This window comes from Nipponia nippon, unplaced genomic scaffold, assembly GCF_047370975.1.
Source record: "Nipponia nippon isolate SJK-2023a ecotype South Korea unplaced genomic scaffold, ASM4737097v1 scaffold_4, whole genome shotgun sequence".
In the NCBI taxonomy this organism is placed as follows: domain Eukaryota; kingdom Metazoa; phylum Chordata; class Aves; order Pelecaniformes; family Threskiornithidae; genus Nipponia; species Nipponia nippon.
The window spans coordinates 77,909,940-77,937,732 of record NW_028262358.1 but is presented as its reverse complement, the minus strand read 5'-3'; the positions used below and the strand labels follow the sequence as shown (position 1 = coordinate 77,937,732).

Sequence of the window (27,793 nt, the reverse complement as noted above, 5' to 3'; positions counted from 1 at the left end):
TTAGGCAATCCTGAGGGGCAACCTCAGGCTAAAAATAAATAAATGACCTGACACTATAGGTGTTTGAAAGCTGTTGCTTGCCGTATCAAATCCAAAAGTACTGCTGCTCATGTTTCTGCCTTCCTACAGACAGATGGCAAAGTAGAGTCAAGTCAAGCAAATCCTGGTGAAACGGGAGAAGTCCTAGCTGCCGGGAACAGGTGTCTCCAAACTCTGTCTTGAGCGTCCTTTATTCTTACATATCCACAGGCCAGCTGCCCTTAGTCCACCCTTAGATCTTGGTGGTTATATTGCTGAGGAGGGTGCAGCACCTATCTAAAGTCAGTATATCTTCCACCCCCACCCCCCCCCCCCAGCTACCAAAATGTAAATTAACTCCAATGCAAAGGAATTAAAATATCTCTTTCTGTGAAGAATATGAAGACTCTCAGCTTTTAAAAACACTTCTGACCTTTTTAACATAAATCAACTCTGATGCAAATGTATTCTCATGGGAGCAAAACCAACTAAGATATCTTTACATTAGTTGTGAAGAGTATCAGAAGGAGCAATACAGATTTTGGTTCATAAGCCTCTTACAGGACTTTAAAGATTTTTCTGGTTTTGGTCTTGGCATAAAACATTGGTATCTACTTTTCTAAGAAACATGATTTTGAAAAAGCAGATAGTGGTGAGGAGGTTATCTTGCCCAGCTAGTGAATTTTGCTTCACGTACTGGAAAGAAAAGGCACAAAATACAGAGCCTCCTCATAAAATAGCATTTCCACTGCAGAGGAAAGAAGTTAACCTTGAAACCAGACTAACAGAGATTTCATTAGGTTTTATACAGCAGGAATGGTTTGGCTCCAGGTCTATTTAAACCCTGAAGGTTTAAATCCCACTATATTACAAGAGCATTACTCGCTCAGAGTTAATTACAGATTCCAGTTGGAGCAGGACCCTTTCTGCACTGAAAGGAGCAGCTCAGCTAACAGGACAGCTCTGCAACATCACTTTTTTGGCACCTGAATCCTGGACTTGGCATACCTGATTAAGATCAATTAAAATGTCGACATTAAGACCCTATTACAGAAACAGAGTGCCTTCCCAACAAAGATACCAGCATTCGACGAGGGATACTCTTGAACACTTTTTCTTTTGTGAGTGGTGTCTCCAGCAAGCCCGCTCCACCTTCAATACTATTGATTGCCACTCAGACAGAAATGTTTGTTTCCAGACTCCCCACATTATGGGTCATCTGCCCCGATACTAAGCCATTCAGGGAACTGAACTTCAGCAGAAAGCTTCAGGAGGAAAATGAATGATTTTTAACCTGTGCCAGAAGTTTTGTGTTTGAGCAACTGGAGAACAAGGAAAAACATTTTTAGGAAAAAAGACCTGAAGAGATGATTGAGGGGGCTGTGCCCAAGCCTTTGCAATTCAATGCACTGACACAGTTCAGCTCCATTTCGTGAATGCCTGAGGACCATGTTTTCCACACACCCTGTCCTGCAAAGCTCTTGTCTCAGAGGTGATCTCTGCCCTCTTGATGATCCTGTAACATTCAATAAAAGGCCAGACGCCCCAATTGTGAGGTGTTACAAGTGGAGATGGCACTGCCTTATGTGCTCTGTTTCTGCCATGCAGGGAAGCTGTTGAAAATTCCAAGATGATCATAGAAAGCAGTTCACATACTTCTGAGAAAAGGGGGATGCTGAACCTGAACCTTGTTTTCACAGCCTGGTGACCAACCCTCCCTCAACTCCCTGTTCTGATTGTTTAATTCAATGCTGTGATCAGAATGCATCGGTCCATAGAGTACCTGGTAACACTATAATGCCCACAGATCACAAATAAACCCCAGATCACATACAGGTTTTAGGTGTGGTATTTCATAGGAAAGCAGAAATCCCCCTCCCCCCCCCAATCAAATTATGCATAATACGGGCCTGGGAGGGATGATCCTTCCTGGGTTGCAGAAGGAATCAGCAGAAGCCCCAGAGCATGAGAGAAACACAGAGTGAATCTGGGGCAAGTTTATTTTTAATTTTGCTGCTGTTTACAGCTGCCTATTCCTCTCTTAAATACCACTCCCTCCTCTTCCTGGGCTGAGACACTGCTTGCTTAGAGATGAAACTCCTGAGCCCAGAGTTAAAATACAGGCCCTAGGGTCTAAGTATGAATATAATGACGAGCATGATTCTGGAGGAATATATCAGTTTATCCAAAACGAAGCAGCAGTGTTTTCTGGAGGGGCAACAAGACTAATAATAATAATTGGTAGAATACTCTTCTGCCCTGCAAAATCAAACCCTAATTGCTGCAGTGCATCAGAGTTTAGACAGCTGCTACGCAAATACTCACATCCACTTTACAGCTCTACAGCCTAGATGGGAAAGATATGAAAAGGCAGTTCAAATACTGTGCCTGTGTCAAATCATTAGGGAGTCTGACTACGAGCTCTTGTTGTTCTGCAGCCAGAACTAGGTTATATATGTATGTTCAGATTTTGGCTTGAGAACATTCTGTCAAAGGCATCAGGAAAAAATGAACATGAACAATCTGGACAAAGGGTTTTGGGTTGGGTTTTTTTTGTTTGCTTGTGTGTTGTTTTTTTGGTTTTTTTTTTTTTTTTTTTTTTTAAACCAGTGTCTGGTCTACTCTTCAGAAATAGTTAAAGAGCTAACACAGCAGACAGGTTGTTGAAGAGTATCTGTATAGCTTGACTGAGATTACAGTGAGAATCTAAGAATTCTTCACGTTTCCTGGCCTCCAATTTTCTCTTCTGTGTGGAAATATATAACAAAAGAGAAAACTAGTGACATTTTGAAGTCTCTTTGGAAAGAAAGAACAATTTAGCAACATCATTATTATAGACTGTAACACACTTATGAACATCATGTAATATAAGCTTTTTAATAATATTTGACTTAATTACCCAGATTACTTTCTCTTCAGTATTTCACGGTTATCACTGAACACCTTCAATTTACATTCTTAAATAAGTTCCTGTGTAAATAAAGTATGCTCAGAGTTCTTGTATGTGGACAGTACTTACATTTAATTACAGATGATCTGGATATGTTTATAGGTGCAAAATACATTAAAATTGTTTACAGGAAATAAGCTCAACTAGCACTACCTCTGGAATCTAAAAGTTCACAACAGTACCAACAGTAGCTTAGCTATTTATTTGAACATGCTTTTCAAAATGTACTTTGGAATGCAGTAGAAAAGAAATTCAAAGAAACACCAAAAAAAGGGAAGCACAGAAGATTAAAACTCCATAGCAGGTTGGATCGATAAAATATTAAACTGCAGTTCTTAAATGTAAGTACTACACCAAGTAGTAGTCTGGTTGGTCTTAAATGGTGTTAAAGCCCTTGAATTCTAAAGGAGACAGTAATAAGCATTTTGCCTATTCAATCCAATCAAGATTTAGGCATCGTGCTATAAAAGCAAACATATCTGACACTTCTTCTATAACTTTAGCAGTTGGCTTTCCTGCTCCGTGCCCAGCCTTGGTGTCAACGTGGATGAGAAGTGGATTGGTTTGTTTACGGCTTCGGCCCACAATATATTGCAGAGTAGCGATAAACTTCAGTGAGTGTAGAGGGACCACACGATCATCGTGGTCTGCTGTGAGAAGCAGCGTAGAAGGATACTGGATGCCATCTTCTTCTGGTAGTTTGATATTGTGAAGCGGAGAGTACCTGAGAAGAGCACACAAACGTTTACATATTTTTTCCTCAAGACCCAACAAGAAGGTCCTCTCATACTGAAATCGTCACAGTGACATTTGGTAGCACTCAGAATACTACAGTTCTTTGTTGCAGAAATCAGAATTGCACTACTGGCAACTGATACGTGGTAGTGGCCACAGATCTCTGGCTCTCAAATGTGAAGCAAGTACAGTTCTTTAATTTCAGAGAGGCCTATGCATACATCTCACAGAAATGCCAAAAATATCAGGAACTGGCAAAAGGGAAACTGCAGCAAAAGCTGTTGAGCCCATAGCAGGATCCATCCTGCTGTGAAACGGGGAAATGGAGACTTTTTCCCAGCATACATATGCAGTCCAGGTCTGCATGTGGATGGCTTCTTCCCATGCAAATTTGGAAACAGTCTCTGATGGTAAGCCACAAGTGCTGTACAGTTATTAAATTTGCTCCCTCCAATATTTAAGCCACCTTTGAACATGCACATACTTTGAGGGAACACCATGCAGGAAACTGAAAGGAGAATTTTCAAGAGATGACCTTGATTCCTATTTTTTGAGCAATGAATAATCTAACTTTCAAAATATGCTTTCTTTGCAGGAGAATTTACATCTTTTAGCTACTATAACATAACATAACATAAAAGGTGTATATCTCAACACAAAGTACTCTCTAGCATTAGAAATGAAATGTAATAGTAAGTCACAAAGAATTCCATCTCTCCATTTCATACTTCATTTAGACAAAGCTACATCTAGGAAGAATGTTACGTTCTTTAAATCAAGAGTAGGATGCTATTTCCCCCCCTATTTCATGACAGGAAATACCGAAGGAAATTTTGCTTTATTTTTGAATGAATTTCCCACTTGGAGGAGTACCCATTAGGTAAGTCCAAATTATTTTTAAGAACACGTGACAATATTTGAATTGTCAAATTTGAATATTTGAATCTAACAGATTCCTGGCTTCCTCGTTTTCATCTAAGGAACAATGTAAGTGAATTTGCAGATTATGATTTGTTTTGAAAAGAAGTTAAATGATAGTCACTACATGCCACTCTATTTGCCTTATGTATTTTTTGGGTATCTGTAAAGGCAACATCTAAGCAACATTACATATATATCTTCCTACATTTGATAAGCAATTGCGAGCTGTGGAAAAGGAGGCAAAGAAATATTTCAGGTATTGCCATATAAGATGTTTCTAAAATTATGCATTGAGATTTTGTGAGTAAGCATTTGCATAAGTAGGTATGGAGTGACCCTTTCCTACAGATGCATTTCTCCTAATCACAGAATGAATTTAAAACTTTGCTTCTACTTTACCTCTTCAGAATATCTGAATTCACAGATGTGCAGGCAACTTTCAGTGTCCAAAATCATGAAGACTATTTGGATCATTTTTATAACAGTTAATCTTTTATCTATTATCTAAGTTATCTATTGATAAAAGATGAATGATGAAATTTGTGAATTGTTTTGTGCATTATATTTACAAAAACATGTTTGCCACTGAAAGCTTAAATTAGACAACTGGAGGTTTTGAAACAATCTCATTACAATGGGCCCAACTCATCATCTAGTATCTGGACTTGACACTGATTTTTTTTTTTTTTTTAATAAATGCTTTAGATCAAGTTAGATCTCAGTGTACTTGTAGCACATGTACTTTCTAATATCTAAACACTCTATTAATTCAGACCAGCCGAATAGTTTAGTATGTCTGAAGCATTCTCCTGGAATGTCAATTTTCATTATTAAAGGAATACAAATGCAGTAACAGAAGACAAGGTTCCAGAAAACTATTTTAAAATGATGACACTTATTCTAACACACTCACTATTAGCCATATCCAATGTGCAGATCATTTCTGTTCTCACACAGCTGTCTCTCTTGTCTCTCATTTTTTTATTTTTTATTTTTTAAAATAATCTTTCCAGACCTCTCAGCGAGGAGTTAAGGAATGAATTAATATGCTGTTATGGTCTACTGCCATTCAATAACTACAAATAAATCCCATCCACATTGTATAACATAATTCACAATGGTGATTGTCTCTCCCCCATGGTAAAAAATACAATTTATATAGTGGTTCACTTGAGAATATTCTGTTGTGACAGCCTAAAGCAGTCATTATTCAGAAATAAAACCTTACAAGTTGCTAAAGCTGCTAGTAGAACAAGGTCTTTGAAAATATGACCAGTTGACTCAACAGGGCTTTGAAGATTGTCTTTCATGCAAAACTGACTTGTAAGGAAATGCTGAACTCCCCAAATCCAGTGTGGGAAAGGATGAAATAATTCTTAGAATAGATATTGAGCATGACAACCTGAAACTGTTGAGCAGACTATGGATTTTAACAACCACGGAAGTATTTAAAGGCACTTACTTGCACAGCCATTCAAACTGCTCTTTACAGTCGGAGCAACCGTAGTCAGTGGTCCAAGCATGGCCAATGGTGTACTTGTGGAACTTGAGCATGTCCATCACTCCCACTTGGGCAATAGCACAACCAAATAGGTCGGGGCGCTGATTAGCACAGGCAGCTTCGACAGGAAAACAACTCTATTAGTATTCATATCTTAAAGGATTAAGCTCAGCAGTGAAAGGTCCACTGTGAAGTTCATGAAAGACCAACTTCCAAAAAACTGCCTTTTATAAACTTACAGTTTCTTTAAAAAAAAAAAAAAAGTAAAACCGTTAAGTTAAAACAATGTGAAAAGAAATATAGATCACCATATAATACCTGGAGCCAAAAAACTTCAGTATAAAATATCTGATATAAACCCAATTGCTCTGGGAGAAGACTGCCAGTGAATATGAAGTCAAACAGACTTTTAAGCAAAACTGAAAGCAAATACACAAATGGATAAAAATTATGACTCCCAAAGATGGTATGTTCAAAGGAGCTTAAGAGCTATTTCCCTGTTCTTCAGGCACCAAACATGCTGTTCTTTGAAAACTGCCTTCCAAACTAGCAAACTGGGTTTAAAGCAGAAATGCACTTTTAAAATACGTGAGCTTTTGGACTACTTAATTGAAGTTTCCTAAACCATTCACTGTCTAAACTTTTAATATTAATATCAACAAAGAAGAGGGCATTAAGGAGCAAAAGCTCTCTGTTTCTTAATGGAAGTTTTCTTCCATAATTACTATGTCAACGCATATGAAAAGAGTTTTGATAAAAGCAGACTACTACAAAATCAGAGGAATAACCTCACTTTAATAAAGCAAATTACTGTTCTATTTTCTTTTTTTTTAATTATTTTCATCTTCCTACTAGTGGAAGGGACAATTTCTTTAAGAACAATGCTTGCCTCAGATATTTTAAAAATAACCACAGTAAGCCCATCTAGCTCAGTGTTCAATTTGTAAGAGTGGCAACTGGTAGATGCTCTGGGAAAAGGCTTTAAGCAAATACTAGGAGATATTTCCTGTACATTATCAGCTTTTGAGCTAGTTGTTTAGGTTTTCCCTGAGTTGGAATTATCTCCAGCCATCCTGTTAAAAAGCCATCAAAACACATATCCTCTGTAATACATTTATTTCCTTTCTTAATGTTTATTCATCTAGTGTTCATCATATCCTGTAGCAGTAAGTTTTTCAATTCCAATTTCTGTTGCTTGATTTAAATCTGTTGCCTGGTGATTTTACAAATTCCTCTGCTTTTTTGAATTTTAAGAAATAAGAGCACTGAGATTTTCACATCACTACAGCGGATCCCAGAATCCCTTTCTTAATTCAGAGCTAATCACTGTCCATCCACACGTAGGTATACTCTTTCCCAGATTCTTCTATCTCCTAATTTTTGTCCATTGTGAAAATGGATCGTTTATTCCCATTCTTTGCCTCCCGCTAACCAGGATATTTCTATGACACGATGTTGCTTCCAGCTCAGCAAGAGCTTTCTTGTATAGCCTTATGGGACGGACCTCGTCAAAAGCTTTTGAAAATCCAAGAATAATTCCTCACCTAGGTCACTGTTACAAGCACCATACGCTGCCTGACTCCTTCAAATAGCTCTAATAGATTTGCAAGACGTAGCTTCAGCCTGCAAAATTCTTCCTTATATGTCAGCTATTATTTATTGGTTTCAGCTGGTTTTCCCATTAGAGAAGTCAGATTTACTCATCTGCAGCTTGTGGATCACCATGAACCGTTTAAAAATTGGCATTACACTTGCCCCCTTCTGTTCCTCAGATGTTTAGGCTTAGTAGCCTGCAATTTCATATCGGAGTTCACTTAGGATCTTGCGTGTGCACCATCTGGTCCTGGCAACACACTACTTTTCATTTGATTGATTTATTCCAAAACCTCCTCTGCTGATGCTTCAGCTTGAGTCAGCTCTTCAGAGTATTCCCCATGAAGAGAGACTCTGATGCAGGGAACTCCCCACGCTCCTCAGGAGGGAACATCAATACAAATAGACCATTTAGTTGCTCTGCTCTGCCATTATCTTTCTTTAGTGCTCCTTTTACACCTCACTAACCTGTAAGTCCCACAGATCCTCTGGCCAGCTTCCTGCTTCTGATGTGCATAGGAAGCTTTCATTGCTAATCTCTATATTGGAAGCAATTTGCTCATCAGTCTCCTGTGGCCCGTCAGTCCCTGACAGAGTTTACATTCTACCCTATTTTCTTCATTTGAATGTGATTTCTGTTTTCTGAAGGATGTGATTTTACTTCTGGTCATCTCTAATATGCAACTATGCTAACTCTTCCTAGGTCCTTTCTGAGCCATTTTCATGAGGCATATATAGTGCCTTAAACAGCTGCCACGTAAAAGCTCTTTATCCTTTTAGCTGAAGCTTTTGATCAGATCCCTCCCCTTCATCTTATTTCCTTTTATGAACATAAATTATATTCTGGTAGGAAAAAAAGCCAAAACAACTACCATAACATTTAATCTTAGCACTCTTTATTGCCGAGTGTCTCTTGAAGCACTGTGTGTTGCTCAGGATTTTATAAAAAATTCCTGCTCCTAGTTCCCTAAATACTTACTTCAGTAAGAAATCACTTATGGAGACACTCATCTATTCCCACTGCACCCCTTTAATTAGCCATAATACTTAATTATATGCATTAATAAACTGTAACCTGGAACAAGAATTTATTCATGAATTTTACTCCTCTACACATACTTTGAGCTTTAAAATTCAGTACAGAAGTAAGATTTCAAAACCTCAGAACTGTTTGTCTAAGCAAACACGGGAGGTCAACCGCTGCGTTTGCATGAAGGAGGTTTTCAGCTCACAGCTGTGCCGCTCTACGCAGCTTTGGGATCACACTGCAGCACAAGGAACTCTTGTTTTGCAGCTGAATGAGGCAAGAGCTCAGGGCTCTGCACTCTTCAGAGACACCTCCTGTTAGTCAGACTAGAAGGAAACAGTATTTTGGAAGAGTGACAATACTCTCCCTTGTCAGTTTTTTCTTCAATAAATGAGAACTGACAAAATCTGGCAGTGGGTCCTTGCACCTAAAGTATGAGTTATGCTCTCTACCGTTGCATGAACAACTATTGCAAAATGTAGTTCTGCTTTGATGAAAAAGCACTTACAAGAATTTCCTAAATTCACCTAATTCTACCCAGTCAAGGAAAATCCCTATATGGTTTATCAAGAGCATGGAAATCCAGCTGGATTGCCATCCATCTGCAAGTGCAAGGGAAGGTTTCTAACAAGAGATTTTTCAGAGCAGGGAGGTCTGGATTCCTACCACCTGTCTCCTACCGGAATGACGTACGCTCTGCAGATGTCACTTGCTTCCCGTTACCTAAACAAGGAGCCCAGCTGACTTGATTCAGCCAGAAACACAGGTTTTTTGATGACTAAAGCTAAGTAGGATGAATCTCATCCTGACTGAAACTTAAGTCCATGTAACCATAAAAGAGTATTTTCAGAAGCTATGTAACGTGTTGAAAGTTTAACTGCATTTCCAAATATATATTTTTACGCTCACATAAAATTGACTTGTGCCATGTTTGCACTCCCAGTGGTGTGCAAACCCTTTAATCCTTTACTGTATTCATCCATTTCTCTTGGTGCTCTTATTTACAATGCACAAATACCTCCTGCCCCCTGTAACTGAGAAGCATATAAACAGAAAGCAAAAATACAGCTTTACATGAACTTGTTATTTATCTCTAAAAGAACTGCTTTTTAAAAATAAGAATGCAGGAATAGCCAAGATGGCTTAGACCAAAGATCTGTATAACTCCAAATCCTGTTTCTTATGCTGGATGCTAGTACACTGAAAAATAAAATCAAATCAATACAGCCAGTATTCAGCAGCAGATAAATAGGGAGGAATATAAAAAGAAGAGCAAGCAAAGAGTAGGCCTAGTAAATCTGCTCATTTTCTGTAAATCAGTGGTTTATGAACTTGAAATGCCTTTTTTTTTTCTTTTCACATGCGTAGTTCAACTCTGTCACTGTCACATGCCTTTCACGCTGTTTAAAAAAGTACAAACAAACCCCAATATTATTCATTTGTGTTTCCTTCTTTCAAAATTGAACAAAATCACCTCCCCTCCTCTTCTGCTACTTTCAGATACAGGGATTTAACCAGAAATAAAGTTTGTAGCTCTTTAAATACTGCTTAGACTATGAGAGGCTTATGTGACAAGCTTTTCTGTTTAAGAGGAGGCTATTAATTTCCTTGAATTTAAGAACACAGCAGTGAATTATAGGTGAACAAGATGCATTTGTAACAAAGTGCTACATTTACACAGTCCATCAAAAGCTCATGACTTTTTCAAGTAGCTGTACTTGTATTTTACGTTTCTCACCAGAGAGATTCATGATTTTATTTGTGGTCATGTTTTACCTGTACAATAAAAGCAGAGTCAAATTGTTACATGTCCCTGTACAAAGGCTTTAAATGTAGAACTGTCATGGTTTCATTTGCTCTCTAAGAACAAGACTGCATGACTACAGAAAGAGTGAATGAGAAACTCTGATGAAGGATTGCAGGACATGGGATTCTGGCTTACGCTACAGACCACACAAAGTTTCCCGACGCTACATAACATATTTCTGGTTATTCAGTAATTATTTTGTAATGGTTAGCCTTAAGAAAGAAAAATCAAAAACCATTTGTTTTTTAAAGCATTCCTACTCACTGTGTGATTCTACCACAGGGTTAGCTCTACCACACAAGCCAGGAATTGCAAGTATGGCTTTTAACAGTCAGCCTTTGCTAGAGACTGCAGAATCCCAACGTCCTATGCAAACAGCAAACGAAGTACAATTTTATATACTTAACACCTGGTATTAATTAATGCATTGACATTCTGGCAACTTTTAAAAGAGGATCTCATAAATTTTTGTCTGGTTACTTTGATAAACGCAGCACCAAACCCAGGAAATATATGAGCAGTTCTTACCAACTAAGAGGCCCCCATTTGAGCCTCCATTAATGGTCAGCTTCTTTGGGGATGTGTAGCCTTCCTTGATGAGGTAATTGGCAGCACACTGAAAGTCATCAAAGCAATTTTGTTTGTTGGCCAAGATACCACCTAGCACACAAATAAAACAAATCAGTTGATGCCATAAAATCCATTTGATACCATCTCTTCAGAAAAACATGTGTACAAAAATACCTGGGAACAATTCCAGTTTCATGAACGTTTTAATAATTGATGCAGCTCAGAAAGACAGCAAAAATGAAAGATTCTTTCAACACAGAGAGGGTATAAGATGGTTCTGTCGATAACTCTAATGCTTTCAGAAACTCTGAATAATACATACCTATACTGTGGATTGAGTGCCAGGTAATGTTCCTAACCAGTAAAATTAAAGCTAAAAGCTTTGCATTGCAAAATATATACAAAATGACCACATACAATCCACTTGAGGTTTGATCTAATGGGACTTTAACAGCATTAAACTCAGTGACAGTTTCTTAAGGCAATAAAGCTTCAGCTTATAAAATAAGCGCTTCTGATTTCCTGGACATAGAATATGTGGCTGGTAATTTACTTTTTTTTTCTATTAGCTGTTTTCAAATCAGATGATATATAGCTATGGTCAAAAAGAGACTTCAGAGTTGCATCTCGGTTTGAAATTTTATTAATTATCAGTATGGAAATGCTTAAGATGCTGCCATCTTATTGAACAAAAATCCAAATGTGATCAGACGTATGAGGAATAAATCATGACTGAAAACGTAGGTCCAGATGACATCACTGGTAAGACTTCCAGTTCTCAAAACAAAAAAATTTGCAGGGTGGAATAGGGAAGGAAAAGGACAGTTCTGCCCTACAATCTTTCAACTAGAAATACAGAAGAATATCAACCTACAGAACTCACAGTTGACCAAATCTCATAATCTTTCCGCTTTAGATGCTTGTTTGGGAAGAGACTAAAACTGGCTTGTCGTCAAACATTATCCTACCTTAAGACCTGCCTCCTTCTCAGGCAATTAAATACTAGTAAGAAATGGGAACTAGGAAGAAAATCTTCATATTCCTGTAGCAAAGGCTGTGGTCCAGCCAGGTAAGAGGGGCTCAATGAACACAGAAGTGGAACACCAGTTCCTTCTACTTTGTTTAAAAGCTGGATGTTTATTCTAAGCTAATTGCCTAAGGTTCCCACTATGGTCCAGGAACCTCCAGGACAATTAATTCTACCCTGAAATAAGTGAGATGAGCTATAATCTGGAGGTGTCTCTTTATCTCCATTGTCCATCCAGTGATCCTAGACACTCAGTTTACACTGGATGCCTTCCTTTCTATGTTGCAAAAGTTTGGTAAGATAACTCTGACATTTAGTCATACAGATCTTGTAGAACTGGGACCAGTAAATTTTTAATTTTTTAACAAATACACATCATTCTCACATTAAGAAGACCACTGAAGAGAAACATACTGGGACAACGAAAAAGTCTTTAAATGTGTGGCGATAAAGGAGAAATAAATCTTACTCTGCTCAAAGTTCTGGTTTTGTGTAAGGTCAGAATCCTATCTGCACAATTAAACCTAAGTAAACAGACTTCTGTAATTGCTTCTGGAATTAACAAAGAACAGATACGTATCTTATTATGCAACTGCAATAAAAGACTTGGGTCAAAATTAAGCAGGAAATAGGTGGACCAAAGAAGCATTATCACATTAAGATAAATTTTATTAAAACGTATTACAAACTGATCGGCAAATTAAAATTAATGAAGGATACTTAATCTTTAGCAATAATATCCTGTATCTGCAAGCATATATAGCTTCTATTTATGAAACTATTACATATTTAACTCAATTGTGAGGAAATGACCAAGACAAAAAGTTACCACAGATGAAACAGTAAAACCAAGATGTAATGATCTGGGAATACCATTTTGTTTGATAAAAAGTTATTATGAACTCTTCCCATGGCAAATTACTGTGTCATAAACACCACTGTTTTGGTGCATTTGCCTTGCTGACAACATCTCCAGCCATTTATCCACCAGATTTTTGGGATATGAATAAGGTGTCACCATTAAATAATGATGAGTATGTTACAGAGATGAGTACGGCTTTTTCCAGCCTTTTCCTCTGGTGAAGGGATGGAGAAAATTGTCAGCCATACGGGTGCAGACAAAGACAATCAAAGGATTAAGACAAGGATTGGATGGGAAAAACATGGAGAGAAATACATCAAAGGTATTAAGAAAAGGGGAAAAGAGATTGACAGGGTTTTGTAGTGAGTGACTTGGTTTCCCTGCAGCATAAAAGTCAGCTTAAAAAATGCAAAAAGGTCAAATGCCTGCCTACACAAAGTTGGACCCCCTAAGAGAGTGTGGAGGGGATGACATGCCACTGCACTTGTGGAGCTGATTGTTTTCATATGAACTTCAATCACATTCACTAAATATAAAAAAAAGGGTCTATTCATAAATTGTGCAAAAACAATCTGGAAGAGATACATTCTGAACTCAAAAGTTCACACCTTCTGTAAGGTTCTGAAAATGTTTGGTTTTTTTTTTGTGTGTGATACCAAGAGAGTATAAACAGTCAGTGCTGTTGTCTTGGGGATCTAGAATTGTGGGGCCATGTGCACCTGCAAATAATGAAAAAGGTGTGTGAATGCAAGCCAGGTCTCCTGCACTACGGATGGACAAAATCAGTTCAAGATAAATAGCTGCATTTTCAAATCCTTAAGTCTAGGGAACTTGATCTTGCTTAAAAAAACACAATAATTTTCTTGGAAAATATTGTGTTTGTGCAAAATTATTTTTAAGTAGGTTGCAAAAATTAAAACAATCTAACAAAAACGATCAGATAACACTGGACAACGTACACATCTGAGTAAGGAAAAAAAATTACTTTTCTACAGAATAAGTAAAAGGCAAAAGGAGATGTGAGTATGGAAGAGGGAGTGAAGAGAAAATGTTGTCATTTTCATTGCTAAGCCTGCAGTTTTGTTCTTCTGCTTGGACTGATTTACCTTTGTGCCAGGTCTCTCCATATTCACCACCGCCCCTGATGTTCGCCACCGCTAAAACACCCCCCAGGTGTCGCACAAAAATAAGTCTTGACACACTGAAAAAGCAAACAGATAGAGGATTACTTTTAATTTCCAATTTTCATATCCCTACCACTTTAACAAAAATACTTTGAGGGAAAGGTCTCTCCCAAAATCAATGATGAAATTGTGAATGAAGTCCCCCTTGATGGCAAACCTGAGTAACCAGGCTTTTTTCAATGGTTATCCATGGAAATGAAACCCTCTACAGCCTTGGGAGAGGAAGGAACCAGTGCTGGTCCATTCTTCCTCCTTCAGTTCTGCACTTTGGAGGAGAGTGGCCAGTGGTTCTGCCTAACACAAGACTCCCCAGGACGTCGCCATTTTTTTTTTTATCATCTTCAAAGCCTTCAGTGTGAGGACTACAGCTATGCAGTACCACTGGACCCCCATAGCTTTCTGAACTGTTCCACTTCCGTGGGTCCTCTGCTTTTTCAGAGAGGAAAGGAAGGCTTAGCCCAAATGAAGAAAGCAAAGAATTAAGATCAGCACTTGATCTTTGTTTATGAGCAGGTATTTTCAACTTCTGCTTAATGTACTTTTATTTTTGGACCTTTATAAAAGTGTGTTTGCAAAGAAAAACTCTGCTTCTACCATTGTTTTGTGCCAGGGTCTGCAGTCAAGTTCTGGCCAATCCCCTTCTTATTTATTTTCCACTTGCATTGCTAAATACAAAACAAACAGTAAAAAGTAAAATTCCAAGTTCTACCTTCCCTAGTATCTCTAGAACCTGGCTGAAAGCTAAAGTAGCATAAATTTTTTTTAAATGTCAAATTGCAAAATTATCAAAGCTATTGCTATCTTTGTAAAAGGGACTGTTAAGAAGAGAAATAGATCTTTGATCTGTTGAGGCAGTAGCTTAACATAGCAGAAGCTCCACATGGCAAACCACATAGATGCCAAGGAGATCAGTAAAATATTAAAATTTAATCCCAACAAGTCTTTTTTTTTCCTCTAGTAGGTTTAAATTTCTTATTTACTTGAAATGTTTGCTCATGCAAGAAACCACTGCCTGCAGAAATTAATGCTGTTCAACCACAAGAGCAAGGATTGGGCCTTTTTACCTTTAAGTCCCCCTACTGCTTATCAGAAATGTCTTGAAAGACAGTAGTCCTACAGTGTGCCTCATGTGGATGTAGTATCAAAACAGGTAAATTTTTCATTCTTGAGGGTATATACCAAGGATTAAGGAAACCAAAAGAAAAGCAGGAGGATGACTGATACATAATCCATCAAAGGTTATGGGTTTGAAAACTTTCTACCTAGGCTGGTTATCTGTGGCCATCAGATGGCTCAGGAGGCATGAATTATCTTTGCTTCTGTAAAATCAATTCTGAAGTCCATCACTGTGAATTGTATTTTCCTTAGATTGCTGTGACATGCTGATCAGATGCAAGATTGATATTCTATAAGCACACTGTGCAAAGGTCAGAGAGCATTATTCTGTCAAACTCCAGGATGCCTAATTTCGACAGGTTGCTACACAGCTCATGTGGACTAGCATGATAGTAAGTTGCCTCATGAGATTGTGGCTTCTTAATTTTTGGTACGTTAGAGCCACAAAACCTCCCAGAATATTCTGCACTTCTTTTCCCTGTCTCTGTCCCGATCAAAATCAATAGGAACTTTTTGGTCCAAACTTACTTGATCTCCTAGTAATCAGAGGTAGCGAGTATAGGAATTGCAGGTAAAGTTAGGAGCTTGCTACCCAAATACATTGCCTGAGAATATTTAAAAAATAAAAAATTCCAGAACAGATTCCATCCCCTTCCATCTGCTGAAAGAAACTGTGCCTGTCTGAGGGATCAGCATATTTAACCAGCAGAGAATCTGTGAGCAACGCAAAACCAAAGTATTGAGTGCATCCTATCCTGTCCATGGACTCTTAACAGAGATGGTACCTTGGTAATAGTTTCTGGAGGGGTCTAAGTGACTTAGGATCTCACAGGATATTCTGTACTCTTATTATAGGAAGCTAGTCCCCATTTCCACAAGCAAACAATTTTTCTGTCGCACAGACCCTTAATGGGATAAAGTCCAGAGTTTGGTAACAATCATTATGTTGCCCAAATTATAAGTAAGGTTTAGTATATCTGTGCTCACTCTCAGCAATACTATGGGGATTTAGACACTCCAGAAAACATTACCCCATATACCCTAACATACACATCTAGTAATGTCACTGCCAATGACTATTAATTAGTACCCACTCTGGTATCATCAGTAGTAGTGAGTCAGGACCCTAACTTGACCAACACTTTGAGGTAGGTGTGGCTAGAGCTTATAACAAGCTTTCTCAAAGTGACTTTCAAGTTCAAGGAACTAGGTTTTATAAGTATATAATCAGGCCTCATTAACTTTTAAAAAAAGTGAAAATTCCAGGTGATCAGAGAGCATAAAATTCAAGTTTCATACACAACCCTGCTACTGCCTCATGTGTTCTTCCAGGTGGGTTCTTGCTTCCAGATGTGGTTTCAAGTCAACTTGGTGTCTGAGCCACAGCAAACTGCACAGTCGCCCTGGATGCCTACAAAATGTCTCATTCTGCAGAGGGAAGTCTGGCTCCCTGCTCTTCCCAACAGTCTCTATAGCCTTTTGCTCATTATCCCTGTTTTTCCTTCTTTCCTGGGAGTAGGGTAAAGAAAAAGAATAAAGGAAAGGGCAACAGGGTCAGGAAGGAGCCAGTGGAGGGAGCAGAAGACAGTTCCTTCCATGGAGAACTCCTACCAGACCCTATCACTCCTCAGGAGTATAACACAAAAAATAAGAAAACAGGTATTGTTTTTTTACAGGATAGAACAACGTGAGGAGCTGTGCTTCAAGGAGCAAGAATGCTTTCCCAGAATTACTGTTCTGCTGTCAGGTATTACAGCTGACAGAGAAATGCAGGTTAGTGCACTGGTGATGGGGAAAAAATCCTGAGTCACTGGACTTGGTTGCTTTCTTGGCTTCTGTGGAGCAGGAGGGAGTGGTAACAAAGCAACCGAAAAGAGTAATCTTGCACTCTGCACCACTGGCTGCTACGTTGCCTGACCTGGCCTTTCTGTGGGCTTGCAGTCTCTCCCTGCACCACCTGTTTGCTTAAAGGCTTGGTGCAACCTGGCCCTGTAGCAGTGAAATGCAATTTCAGAGTCTGCTTCACAATCAGCTGTATTCCAGGATGCAGCAGAAATTGCTTCTCCTGTACCCACACTGGCACATACAGAACAGTGAAGGGAAACAGGTTGGTTCCTGCAGGGTAGTTAGCTGAATCTGAGGCATTAGTGGTTGGTTTGTGATGGTGTTTCCCCAGCAGCTCTGCCAAGCCACTGGTGTCAGTTCCATCACCCTTACCTTGCACTCACTATGCAGGCTGTATAATTAATGACAGTGCTCTAGCGGGCACCGTACTCAAAAGGCTATCAAATGCAGCTCTTCGGTCCAGAGGAGCATATGAAAGATGCATGCTTGCATTTAAAAATAAACCACTACTGTAACTGACTTAATGACTTTGTCCTATCATTCTCATAACCTGTTGGTTTGTTTCTATTGCTTTTGGTGAAAAAGATTTTATTTTCATTTTTTGTGTTGGAGAATGAATGAAAGACAACTTCAGTTTCTGAATTAAGCGCAAGTGAGCACCCCAAGCCAGAGAGTTGGCTCATGTCAACAGGTGCAAAATACCAGTGAGAAAACATTGTACTGGCTTGAAGAAATACAGGACAGAAACAAACCACTGGAAAGCCGAAGGTGGAGTGCTTTGTGAAAAGTTGTAACAGACTTAAGTTCAAATAAAAAAACTAGGAATATTTATCTAGGAACTTTTTTGTTTGTTTGTTTTTTTAAAGGTAAGCAGGCTGCTACTCGGTTGCATTTCTATAGCCATGTCTTGGCTCAGGATCGGGTGAATTATGCGGCAAGCCTCAGCCTTGACCATCCTGTGGCTGCTTTCTAGCACTCACGCCTGTGGTCATCTACAAAAAAAAAAAATGACCAAATTGGTGTTGGGCTGTGGCTGGAGCAGCACTTGGACCTGGGAACTACTCATGGAATACTGCAGTACATAGTAACAGGGATGTAGTCAAACATTACTTGAGTCTGCCAGGTAAAGAGGGAACTGGACGTCCTGCCTTTCTAGCATAAATTCTTTATTACAATTTCCTTTCCCTGATCTTACCCTGCCTACTTTTGGAACACACTTCCTCACCGAGTACTCAATTCTCAGGTAAAAACATAAAGATGCATTTGAAGCCTTTAGCTTTTCTTATTTTCTTTTAGAAAGAAAAATGCTGAGAAGGGATATGTTGATATTAGAGGAAGAGAATGAGGAAGGAGGTGTGGCCAATCATGTTTTATTCACATTGTCAGCGGGATAATGTATTTTGATCTGGAGGTGACCGATAGTTCTCTGTGCATTTACTTTTGAGGGAATGTTACAGATTCATATTCTTATTTTATGAACTGTATAATAAAGGTTTTAAAGGGTTCAGGAAGACATAGGTCACTGCTCCCACCTCCCATCTTCCTCTCTTCTGACTGTCAGCTGCACCCTCCTGCTGCTGTTTGTTGGACTCCTACAGGAGTCAATTTTTAACTTGCCAAAACGACAGAAAACCACCCACCCCTTTTTGCTGGAATAGTTTTCTGCCATTCTTGCAAGGTGAATCAGCTTAGCAAAGGTTCCAGCGAGCACCAGGGCCAATGAATGGCAGGTGGAAGGAGGCACCATGAGATACCTTCTCCTTTTGCCAGCAGCCAGCTCATGTCAGCTCTGCAGTACATGAAATTTTATCTTAAATCAATAGATACGTAATATTTACTTTAAAAAAGAAAACATTGTAAGTTTTATCACAGTTTTCAGCATCTACAATAAACTGTAATAAATCAGTGCTTGAGCTTAATCTAAAAAGGAATTTAAAAACTATTCTGGTTATATAATTGTGTCTCTCAAAAACTACAGGAAATTAAAAATGTCGCTTTACAAGGCAGATAAAAAACATTCAAATAATCACAGAACACAAGATGTCAGGTCCATTGTTAGACAAGGTATTTGCTAGAAAAGATGAGAAACTGTAAACGCTATTTAGAAATACAATCACAGTGACCTGGAAGAGTGAGCACTACAAAGGATTTCTTGAAGTGTGCTGACTCTAAAGCAAAACTGGTAGCACCTAAACTTAATAGGATGGTTTCAAAATAAATTATTTTTGTGTTGGTGAGCTGCTCTTCTACTTTCTGAAAAACTGCTCTGCATTCAGTCCTTTGCATTCCTGTTTTCCCCTGCCTTGCCTAGGAGCATTTCTTACGTATTACAGACAATCACTGCCTCTTCGTAAGTCTATTCAAATTCCCTTGCTGAGGAAATAAGCCTTTTCTTTAAAAAGATCATCTATTCAATAAAGTTTATGGCTTTTGAGGGCTACAAATCCTGTTTTGCACACAGCATTTTTGGTTTACAATGCATGGCTTTGCATATGCAGAGCCCATATCATCTACATCTCAAGACAGAATCATTTTTCCTCTTTCCTGATTATATGGGAACACAGTAGGATTTTCCTTCTGATGCAATCTCCTCAAAAGTATAATATGAAAATACAGCTAAATTTTGGTTTTTTAGATTAATTTAAACAAATAGCCAATTTTTTATAATATTTAGACATAGGTAATTGTATAACTTGGAAAAAAGAAAACTTCCTATGTTATTAGTTCAGCAAAGGGTTCAAATACTTGCTTAATGTAATATGTCCATATGCTTTTCTGTTGAGCTCAGTGAAAAAGCAGGAAGAGGTCAAGGCATAATTCAAAGGGCAGGGTGCCTGCTGTAAACCTCAGAAGAGCACATCACTTCTCTGCTGTGACATAAATTTCTTCTGTGACCCTGGGCAAAACCCTTGAATTCAGAACTAACAAAGCAGACAAATGATGCCTGGACACTGATGTGCAGTCCTTATGGCCCCCATCTTGTGTCTCAGGGACCTGAAATGCATTACTCTGTCAGATCCATCGTCCACCCTGCCCTCAGTCCGTGACAGTTGTTAATATCAGATACTTCAGAAGAAGGTATAAATTACCCTGCTTACCTGTAGCTTGGTGTAATTGATATGTTGAAGCCTCCATATCCATACAAGAAGGCAGGATGAGAACCATCCAATTTAATTCCTTTCTTGTGAATAATAAACATTGGGATCTTAGTACCATCTTTGCTAGGGTAGAAAACCTACGACAAGAGAAAAAGAAACCTGTAATGCTGTTACTGTCATAACTCTCCACAACTGCTGTTACCAAGAATCGGAAGCGATCACTTCCATGCTGTCCAACGGGTAAAACTTTCCGAGCAATATGCACCAGTTGCCCAGGTCAGGTTCAGTAATGGAGATCATCCGCTTAGTTGCTTAATAGCTCTGGAAAATGTATCAAAATGAGACAATACAAAAGGTATGACAGTATCATTTTTACGTATCTTATCCATCAATTCTACATACAAGAGGGTTTAAGAAAATGTTACAAAACCAATACAATTCTCTGCAAGGGAAGACTGGCATTGTGAAAACACAAGAACTGCATGGCCCATCATATATGAAAGCAGCAAAGACTCAGCTGGCAAGGAAAATGAACAGAACTAAACCCAGATCCCCAATCTAAAACTATAATTTCTAAAAATTTCTCCTTTTTAAAAATTAAAAATTTCAGACACTAGAGAACAGTGAACTCATGGTAGGGTGGTGACTTAGTGAGACCCCACTAAGCATTGCGTTGGGTAAGAGAGAGCTATATTACTACCAAATAAATATGTAAAACTCTCTGAAGATCTGGTCTTGTACCGCTGAAATCACAGAGAATTCCTTTATATCAGTTGATGTAGCAGTCTTTGCTTTTAAAAACATAAGTTTAATCACAAGCAGAAGGCCAAAGATATTTAAAAAGTCATGGTATTTTGGTTTTAGTATTAATACATTGGCATTAGCAACACTTCTCAACGGAGTCACTCCACATACCACATTCAAGTCAAAAGAGTAAACTTCGAATAGCTGAAGATACTGGTTCTTACTAAGCCTTGTGAAAACAGCAAAAAGCTGACTACTCAACACTTTCACATGCAGCATGAATTCACCAAAGCAAGTCTGTATCCAGCAAAAGTGGACGAGGCATTGGCCAGCCTTTCCAGGTTGGCTCAACGACCACTGCACTTCATCAGGGTGCTAACATAAGCCGTGACAGAAACTTCCGTAGCACTCGGTGCGTTTTCAGGCATTACCTAGCAGCCAGAACCAGGAGCCCTAACGCTGCAGAACCTCCAAACCCATCCAGCAAGACAACTGAACTATCCGCTGGCTTTTAGGAAATCAGCTCCCAAAACACCAAGTATCCACATAGCACATGCTTTCGTTTGTCTTTCTATTACTGCCACAGCACTGCGTGAAGTCAAAAGCTAAATTCCACGTACACATACATAGACTGCAATTGCTTAACACAGTTCCCATATCTTGTTGTTTTGATGCATGTATCTGCCTGCATGCTCTAATTTAGGATCCAGCGTGTCTTATTTTGCCAGTCAAGCAAAATACGTGGGTGTGAATGCAGTTTACTGCTTGCTGTAAAGTTCTGGTTGACTACTTTTCATTGCTTTGGTTTTAGCATCATTATTTGCAGCTTCTAGTCCAACTAGAACAAAGAAGAAGTAAATGAAGAATGACATTCTTATAATTTTGTTGCATGTTTACAACATGTGTGCTTTTAAAGGAAATAGACCTACCACACTTTATAAAGCACAAGATCAACAGGATCTATTTTTGTAACACATGAACCCCAACGGTAACATGAACCTGTGCAACGCATTTATTCTGAGCGCTGCCTGTAATGTGAAACATGGAAATCCACATGGCATGTTGAAAACAAAATAATCACGTTTAATTTTTGTTTAATCATTGCTAAGGAAATGTGAGAAATTTCAAATGAAACCACATCTACCTCCGAAGGCTTCACCAAAACCTGTAGACATACTCCAGATAAAATTCAGTATTTCACAGTTCCCAGCAGATGGAAAGGTTCAGAACAAAAGCCTGAAGGCATTTTTACACAGATGAAATCACTGTTTCCAACTACTGCCACAACTGTATCTTTACTGACAAAGCGCTCATCAGCACTCACTGCAGTAGAACGCAAAGGATTTTCATTTAGAGTATTTAGCTGAACGCTATAAACAAATAAAATATCTGATGGACAGGAGAACTGCTGAGGCTGGTGACGAGGAGTTCCAGAGAGACTCCTCTCTAAAATGCTATCCATCAACTCCAGTTTTTGCCGGCAATTCACATGAAATGAGCACCTGGCCCTCCTATGTTTCCAGTCACTTACTGCTGTTGGCCAGCCCTTTCCTGATGATTAAAGAAGGCCACTAAGTTTCCTGCTTCTTTCTGAACAAGGGGCTTTTTTTTTTTTTTAAAACAACTCTCTGAAAACTGACTTCAGTAGGGCTTTTATCATCACCAGTTAAGATTAAATAACATACCATTAGATGGGAACTCAACAAAGATGCATGTCAAGGTGACATTTGCAATTTAAGAGTTTTCCCTCCTATCTTTGCTAAAATAATGATTACCTCTCCCTCCAAGATGAACAAACGGGAGGGGGGTGGAAATCAATTCAGTCAGACACTGAGATATGTGAAGCTATTTAAGCTTCTCCAAATAGACTATTTTCAACAACTGATTCAATCTCACCTTTAAATTAGGTGTTATCTCTGAAGCAAGCCCAATGGTTTGTTCATGTAACCAATAAAGGGACGTGCTTCTATCTCAAAGATTAAGGTAAACTGGAAAGGGCAAGCCCTAAAAAGAAGAATTTCCCAAGATGGTATTTCATGCCTAATTTTAGAAGCTGTCAGTTTTTACAGGAGTAAATGCTCATAAAAGGGTACTACTGTTTTCTGCTTTATCACAGATAGGAGTGATCCACTTGTACTGGCCACATTATATTACTCATTGCTCTCATATTTTCAAATAAAGACTCATGTTACTACAGCCATTAGCACATATAAGAAGAGACCAAATTAGCAAAGTGATTTTGGAGGGAAAAGGATGGAGAACAATGCTTCAGACATATTATTATGTATGCTGAAACTCACCATTCAAGGAGGGACATGATAAAAATAAATATTTTCAGCCGCTAGGAATGCACCAGCAATGCTGTGTCGTTGACAGAGCACTCCTCCTGCATGCAGCCCTTCGTCCTATTCTAGGAGCATACCGCTGGAGCAGTACAGCAGCCCTGAAATAGTCGTAGCTAACTTCGGCTCACACTAATGCCCCTATCAGTCACACAGCAGAGGGGTTTCAGTGCCAGAAAGAATCACTTTCAGTTCAGATGCCGGAACCTGAGGCATGAATTTATAGCCACTGTTCATATTATGACCCAGGGAGAAAGCAACACTGTTCGCACAATTACTCATCACTACAAACTATGTGAAGATTAAGCTATATAAGCTACACAAACAACAGTATTAGTCATTCTTCTTTAGTGCATACATATATATTTAGAGAGTGGGGTGTTTTTTTTTTTTTTTAACTTAGCATTTGAAAGCAATTTACACTGAATTTTCACCTAAAAAAGACAATGGAAATTTACTTCCAAGACAGTCTACAAGGGTAAGTTTCACTTTTTCTCCCTTTCAGAAATGTTTTTTTCTGTTTATATAATGGAGAGATTAAAAGATGTATGTAATTACAATTGTTCAGGGAAAAAAGTGCACGTACACCTGAAATCATCTTACTTTTACAAAACCAAAAATCCTTCTAAGCAAAAACCAACCCCAAACTTGTACAGATTTAAAATTAACCTTACAAAGGTAAGATTCAACACAGGTTTTGAACCACTACTGTAAAACACAAATAAAAAATAATCTTACCCAAACAGGTCTAATGCATATATTTTTAAACTGTGAAAATACCGAATGTCTAGAAACCTTTTACAATTCTTCTAACTCGCTCATTAATAGCAAAGAGAATGAAAATACAATTAAGAAGTGATTAGTTTGGCTTTTCAGAAAGAATTATTTCCTGCAGATAATACATGAATTTTACATATGAAAAGAAACATAGACTTCTGGGACGTGAAAACATCCAAGTCACAGTAGGCTAATTATTCTTAGAAAGCCACTAGTGATTCTAAAAATGTCTCTCTCAACCTCTCTTTCAAGATTAGGTACTACATACCAGAGATATCAATTCTTTCCATGTCTTTGTGTGCTTGATCAAAACCAGGTAAGAGTTACGCTCGTCATTAGATAGATATCCATTGTGCAAAATGCCAAAGAATCTTACAAAGAACAACTAAAAAGGCATACAAATCATGCTGGAATATTCCTTATTGAAAATGCGTGTTCAATAATTTAGGTTTAATAACACCACGACAATGCCTTTAATATTAGTTTTGTCCCAATGTCTTCTATATAGTTTTACTGAGATAATTCCTTTCCATTTGAAACAAATACAGGATGTAGCAGTCTTGTGAAATTTAGCAATTGCTTTCTGCTTCTAGGTAAGAGCGGCGACCCTCACACACGGCTGCTGTGATTCCACCAGCAGCCACCACAAAGTTAAAGGCAGTGCTAGAGAAGCGCAGTCTCCCATTGAGTCCCAGCAGACACACGTACGAGTGAAGGACGCATGGCTGTGTTGAGCAGTTGATCAAAGGGAACGACCACTTCAGTTTTCATTTGCTGGAACTGCATTTCAAGCATCCAGTTTCACATAAAGTATTTCCTTCATGAAGTGTGAAATGAAGATTTCTTATCACGCTTACACCAACATTTGTGTTTTGAGATTTGGGGAAGAAAAGCATAAGGAATTCATAGTAAAATAGTTAACATCGCTCACGTTTTCCCAAATGTTGCAAATGCTTTGTGAGAGGATCACTAGTTTAAAAATCCCCCACAACTATCTTTGAAAGATGTCTGGAAGAGTAAACTTAAGGGAGTAGTCCCTGGAGAAAGTTTTCTTACACAGAGGGCGGCATCAGGGTGTACAAAATTGTATTTAAGGACAGAGAGAAAGGCACCTGAGGCTGAACAATGCTATACAGCAACACCTCCCACTGACAAGTCCTAATAGCTGCTACTCAGTGCTTCAGGAAGGCAAGTCACAGAGACCCTGCCTTCACACCAGTAAGTCTGAACACTTCAGCACTGGCAGGCAGGGAGAAATCCTCTCTTTGAGATGCCAGGGCAGAAATCTCATCGATTCAAAAAGAATCATGCACTGCTGTACACACCACTGCCCCACAGCCCATTCAATCCCTCATTGCCTCTGACCTTACAAAAATCTGATACTATTCTGGGGCTAAAGACTATATAGCGCATCACAAGCAAAATGCCTTATTTATTGCAGCAGTGGCATGGACCCAAGCATAAGACCACCAGTGGCCCCATGGACAGCTCTGGCAGCCAGCCAATGGCCACCTGCAAGAGCAGCTCTTACTAACCACCAGTTTTTGTATTCCTCTATACAGGGTGAACCAGCAGTCAGGAGAAGTAATAGAGAACTATTACCACTACACAGCAAATCCATGGGATCTGAGGTTTCCTTTCTTTGGAGGGGAATCCTCATCAATCTTCTTTAAGTCTCTTAAATTAGCTTCAAAGCAATTCTGTGCGGGTTGCAAAGCTTGCTTAATACAGAACTGGACAGAGGCCAAAGTAACTCAGTACAGTAAAAATTCATGCAGGTAAAACCCAGAAAGAAGAACACCCACTACAGACATTTGCAAAAGCACTATGAAAATAATCAAGAAACCTTTTAGAAGAAATTGTTTCACCACCCACCCACTGGGACAAAAAGCAGCCTCATGCTGACAGAGGCAAAGTGCCAGGAGATGGTCTTTTAGAAGAAATGTCTCCTTACTAAGTTCAGCTGCCTAGCTGCAAACAACTACAGGGAGGTATCTCACAGGGTGGTGGGAGGAGGGAGGGGAAGGCAAGAGAAAAAAAACGGCTGAAAGTTCAGAAATCCTGCAGGACTGGCATGGCAGAAATTGCTTTTAAATCACGCTTTTGTAGATCAGTTAAAAGGCAGCATTTCCTTTAGATAAAGCCTTAGTGGTAAATAGCAGCCAATGAGACTCCTCTACTCCACTTCTGCAACCTGAAAGACCTCTTGTCTCTTCTCTAAATGTTTATCCTCTGCCCCTTTCAGTCTGATCTCAGAGCTTCCTGCAGCCAAATAATTAGCATCTGCTATGTACAGTTATTCCTTTTCTTTCATCAATTTGCCTTAAAGAAAACTTAGTGTACAGTGTAGAGACAGATAGGTAACATTTACCTCGAGTTAAATTTACACTGTAGTCATGTTAAACAGAAAAAAGTCCCAGGGACAAAGTTACAATCTCTTTCTTGAACTACCTCTGTGCTTACACATTCAAGAAATATATTACTATGAAGTAGTATAGCATGAGACAAGCACAGGGCTGTCTCAGTTGAAGTAGCACACTGTTATAAATAAAAACACAAGTAACAGCTGCGGGCTAGTGTGATTTCTTAATTTATTTAATTTCTTAAATTAAGCTTTACTTCATTGAGAAAACTGCTCTGACAGAAGACTGTCACTGTAATAGTGTGTAGGCATTAGAAAGCAAACACCACTCATCTTTAACATGCTGGAAATCAGTTCAAGTTGTAATGAAAAATGCTGTAAGAATAAAATTGTAGAGGCAACTTACCATGGGGTGAACAAGGGGAAGAACTTACTTTATGCAAGCTACTCCACAATAACTATTCTTATTTACGGTTTTACGCTGTGCGCACATCTAATTCAACATGCCGAGAAAGAGATATATTCACTCAAACAGTAACTGGCTAATTCAGCTTTTCTGTTTCTGACTCCATCTTGCTCAAAACTTGCTTCGCTGTTGAGCTTTTACAAGCCTCAAAAAGATGACACAACCCCTGTTTGTTTTTCTTCTTAATTCAGGGGCACCTACATGGTTCAGGGTGCTCAAATTTCACTTGTAAACCTGTATCCAAAAATTCTTGCACAGAACAAATTCAGTCTTGACACTGGTGATGTCAAGTGCCCAGCTTGTGTCAAAGCCCCAACAGGACCCACATACTCCACTTGCATTGCCAAGAAGCTTTATCTATGACCTTCAATAGCTGGAGAATTTGAGAGCACTCTGCTCTCTCTTCCTTAGAGAATCACATCCTGTTTATAGATGCCAAGTTGGATACCCAAAACCAGAGGCACTATAAATCACTAAACACCTACAAAAATTCTGCATGTGGCTATCACAATATTGAAAAAATAGGTAATACTCTTCATTCCTACTCTTTGGTTTGAAAAGAAATAGAGATCATCTCCACTGGACAATACGTGTTTCAAAATCAGTCCCAGATCACTCATCTTGCGAATATTTATTCTGAAGAACTTACTGAAATAAACAGGTCTCTCAGAAGTGCTGTGAAGCACTTCCATGTGCGGTTTCTCACTCAAATGATAGCTACAAATAATTTAATTTCTGAGATTTAAGCTTGAATTTAGAGTTACCCTTTTGTGCCCCGACATGATTAAAAACAACCCAAAATGGCAGCAGAAGAAAAAAACCCTTGAGAATGGTCAATGATAAACTAG

General features: G+C 38.7%; 1 protein-coding gene across 1 annotated transcript in view; it reads right to left on the bottom strand.

Annotated features, from left to right (window-relative positions):
• Nucleotides 1-2,876: 2,876 nt before the first annotated feature.
• Nucleotides 2,877-27,793, bottom strand: part of PREP (prolyl endopeptidase) — a 110,182-nt gene continuing 85,265 nt past the window's right edge. Inside the window, exons 11-15 of the mRNA XM_087776707.1 lie at nucleotides 20,255-20,391; nucleotides 14,118-14,212; nucleotides 11,081-11,212; nucleotides 6,087-6,243; nucleotides 2,877-3,692 (exon numbers count right to left, since the gene is read on the bottom strand). Coding sequence (XP_087632833.1) covers nucleotides 3,398-3,692; nucleotides 6,087-6,243; nucleotides 11,081-11,212; nucleotides 14,118-14,212; nucleotides 20,255-20,391 — 816 coding nt within the window. The 3' untranslated portion in view covers nucleotides 2,877-3,397. The remainder of the gene's footprint in view (nucleotides 3,693-6,086; nucleotides 6,244-11,080; nucleotides 11,213-14,117; nucleotides 14,213-20,254; nucleotides 20,392-27,793) is intronic.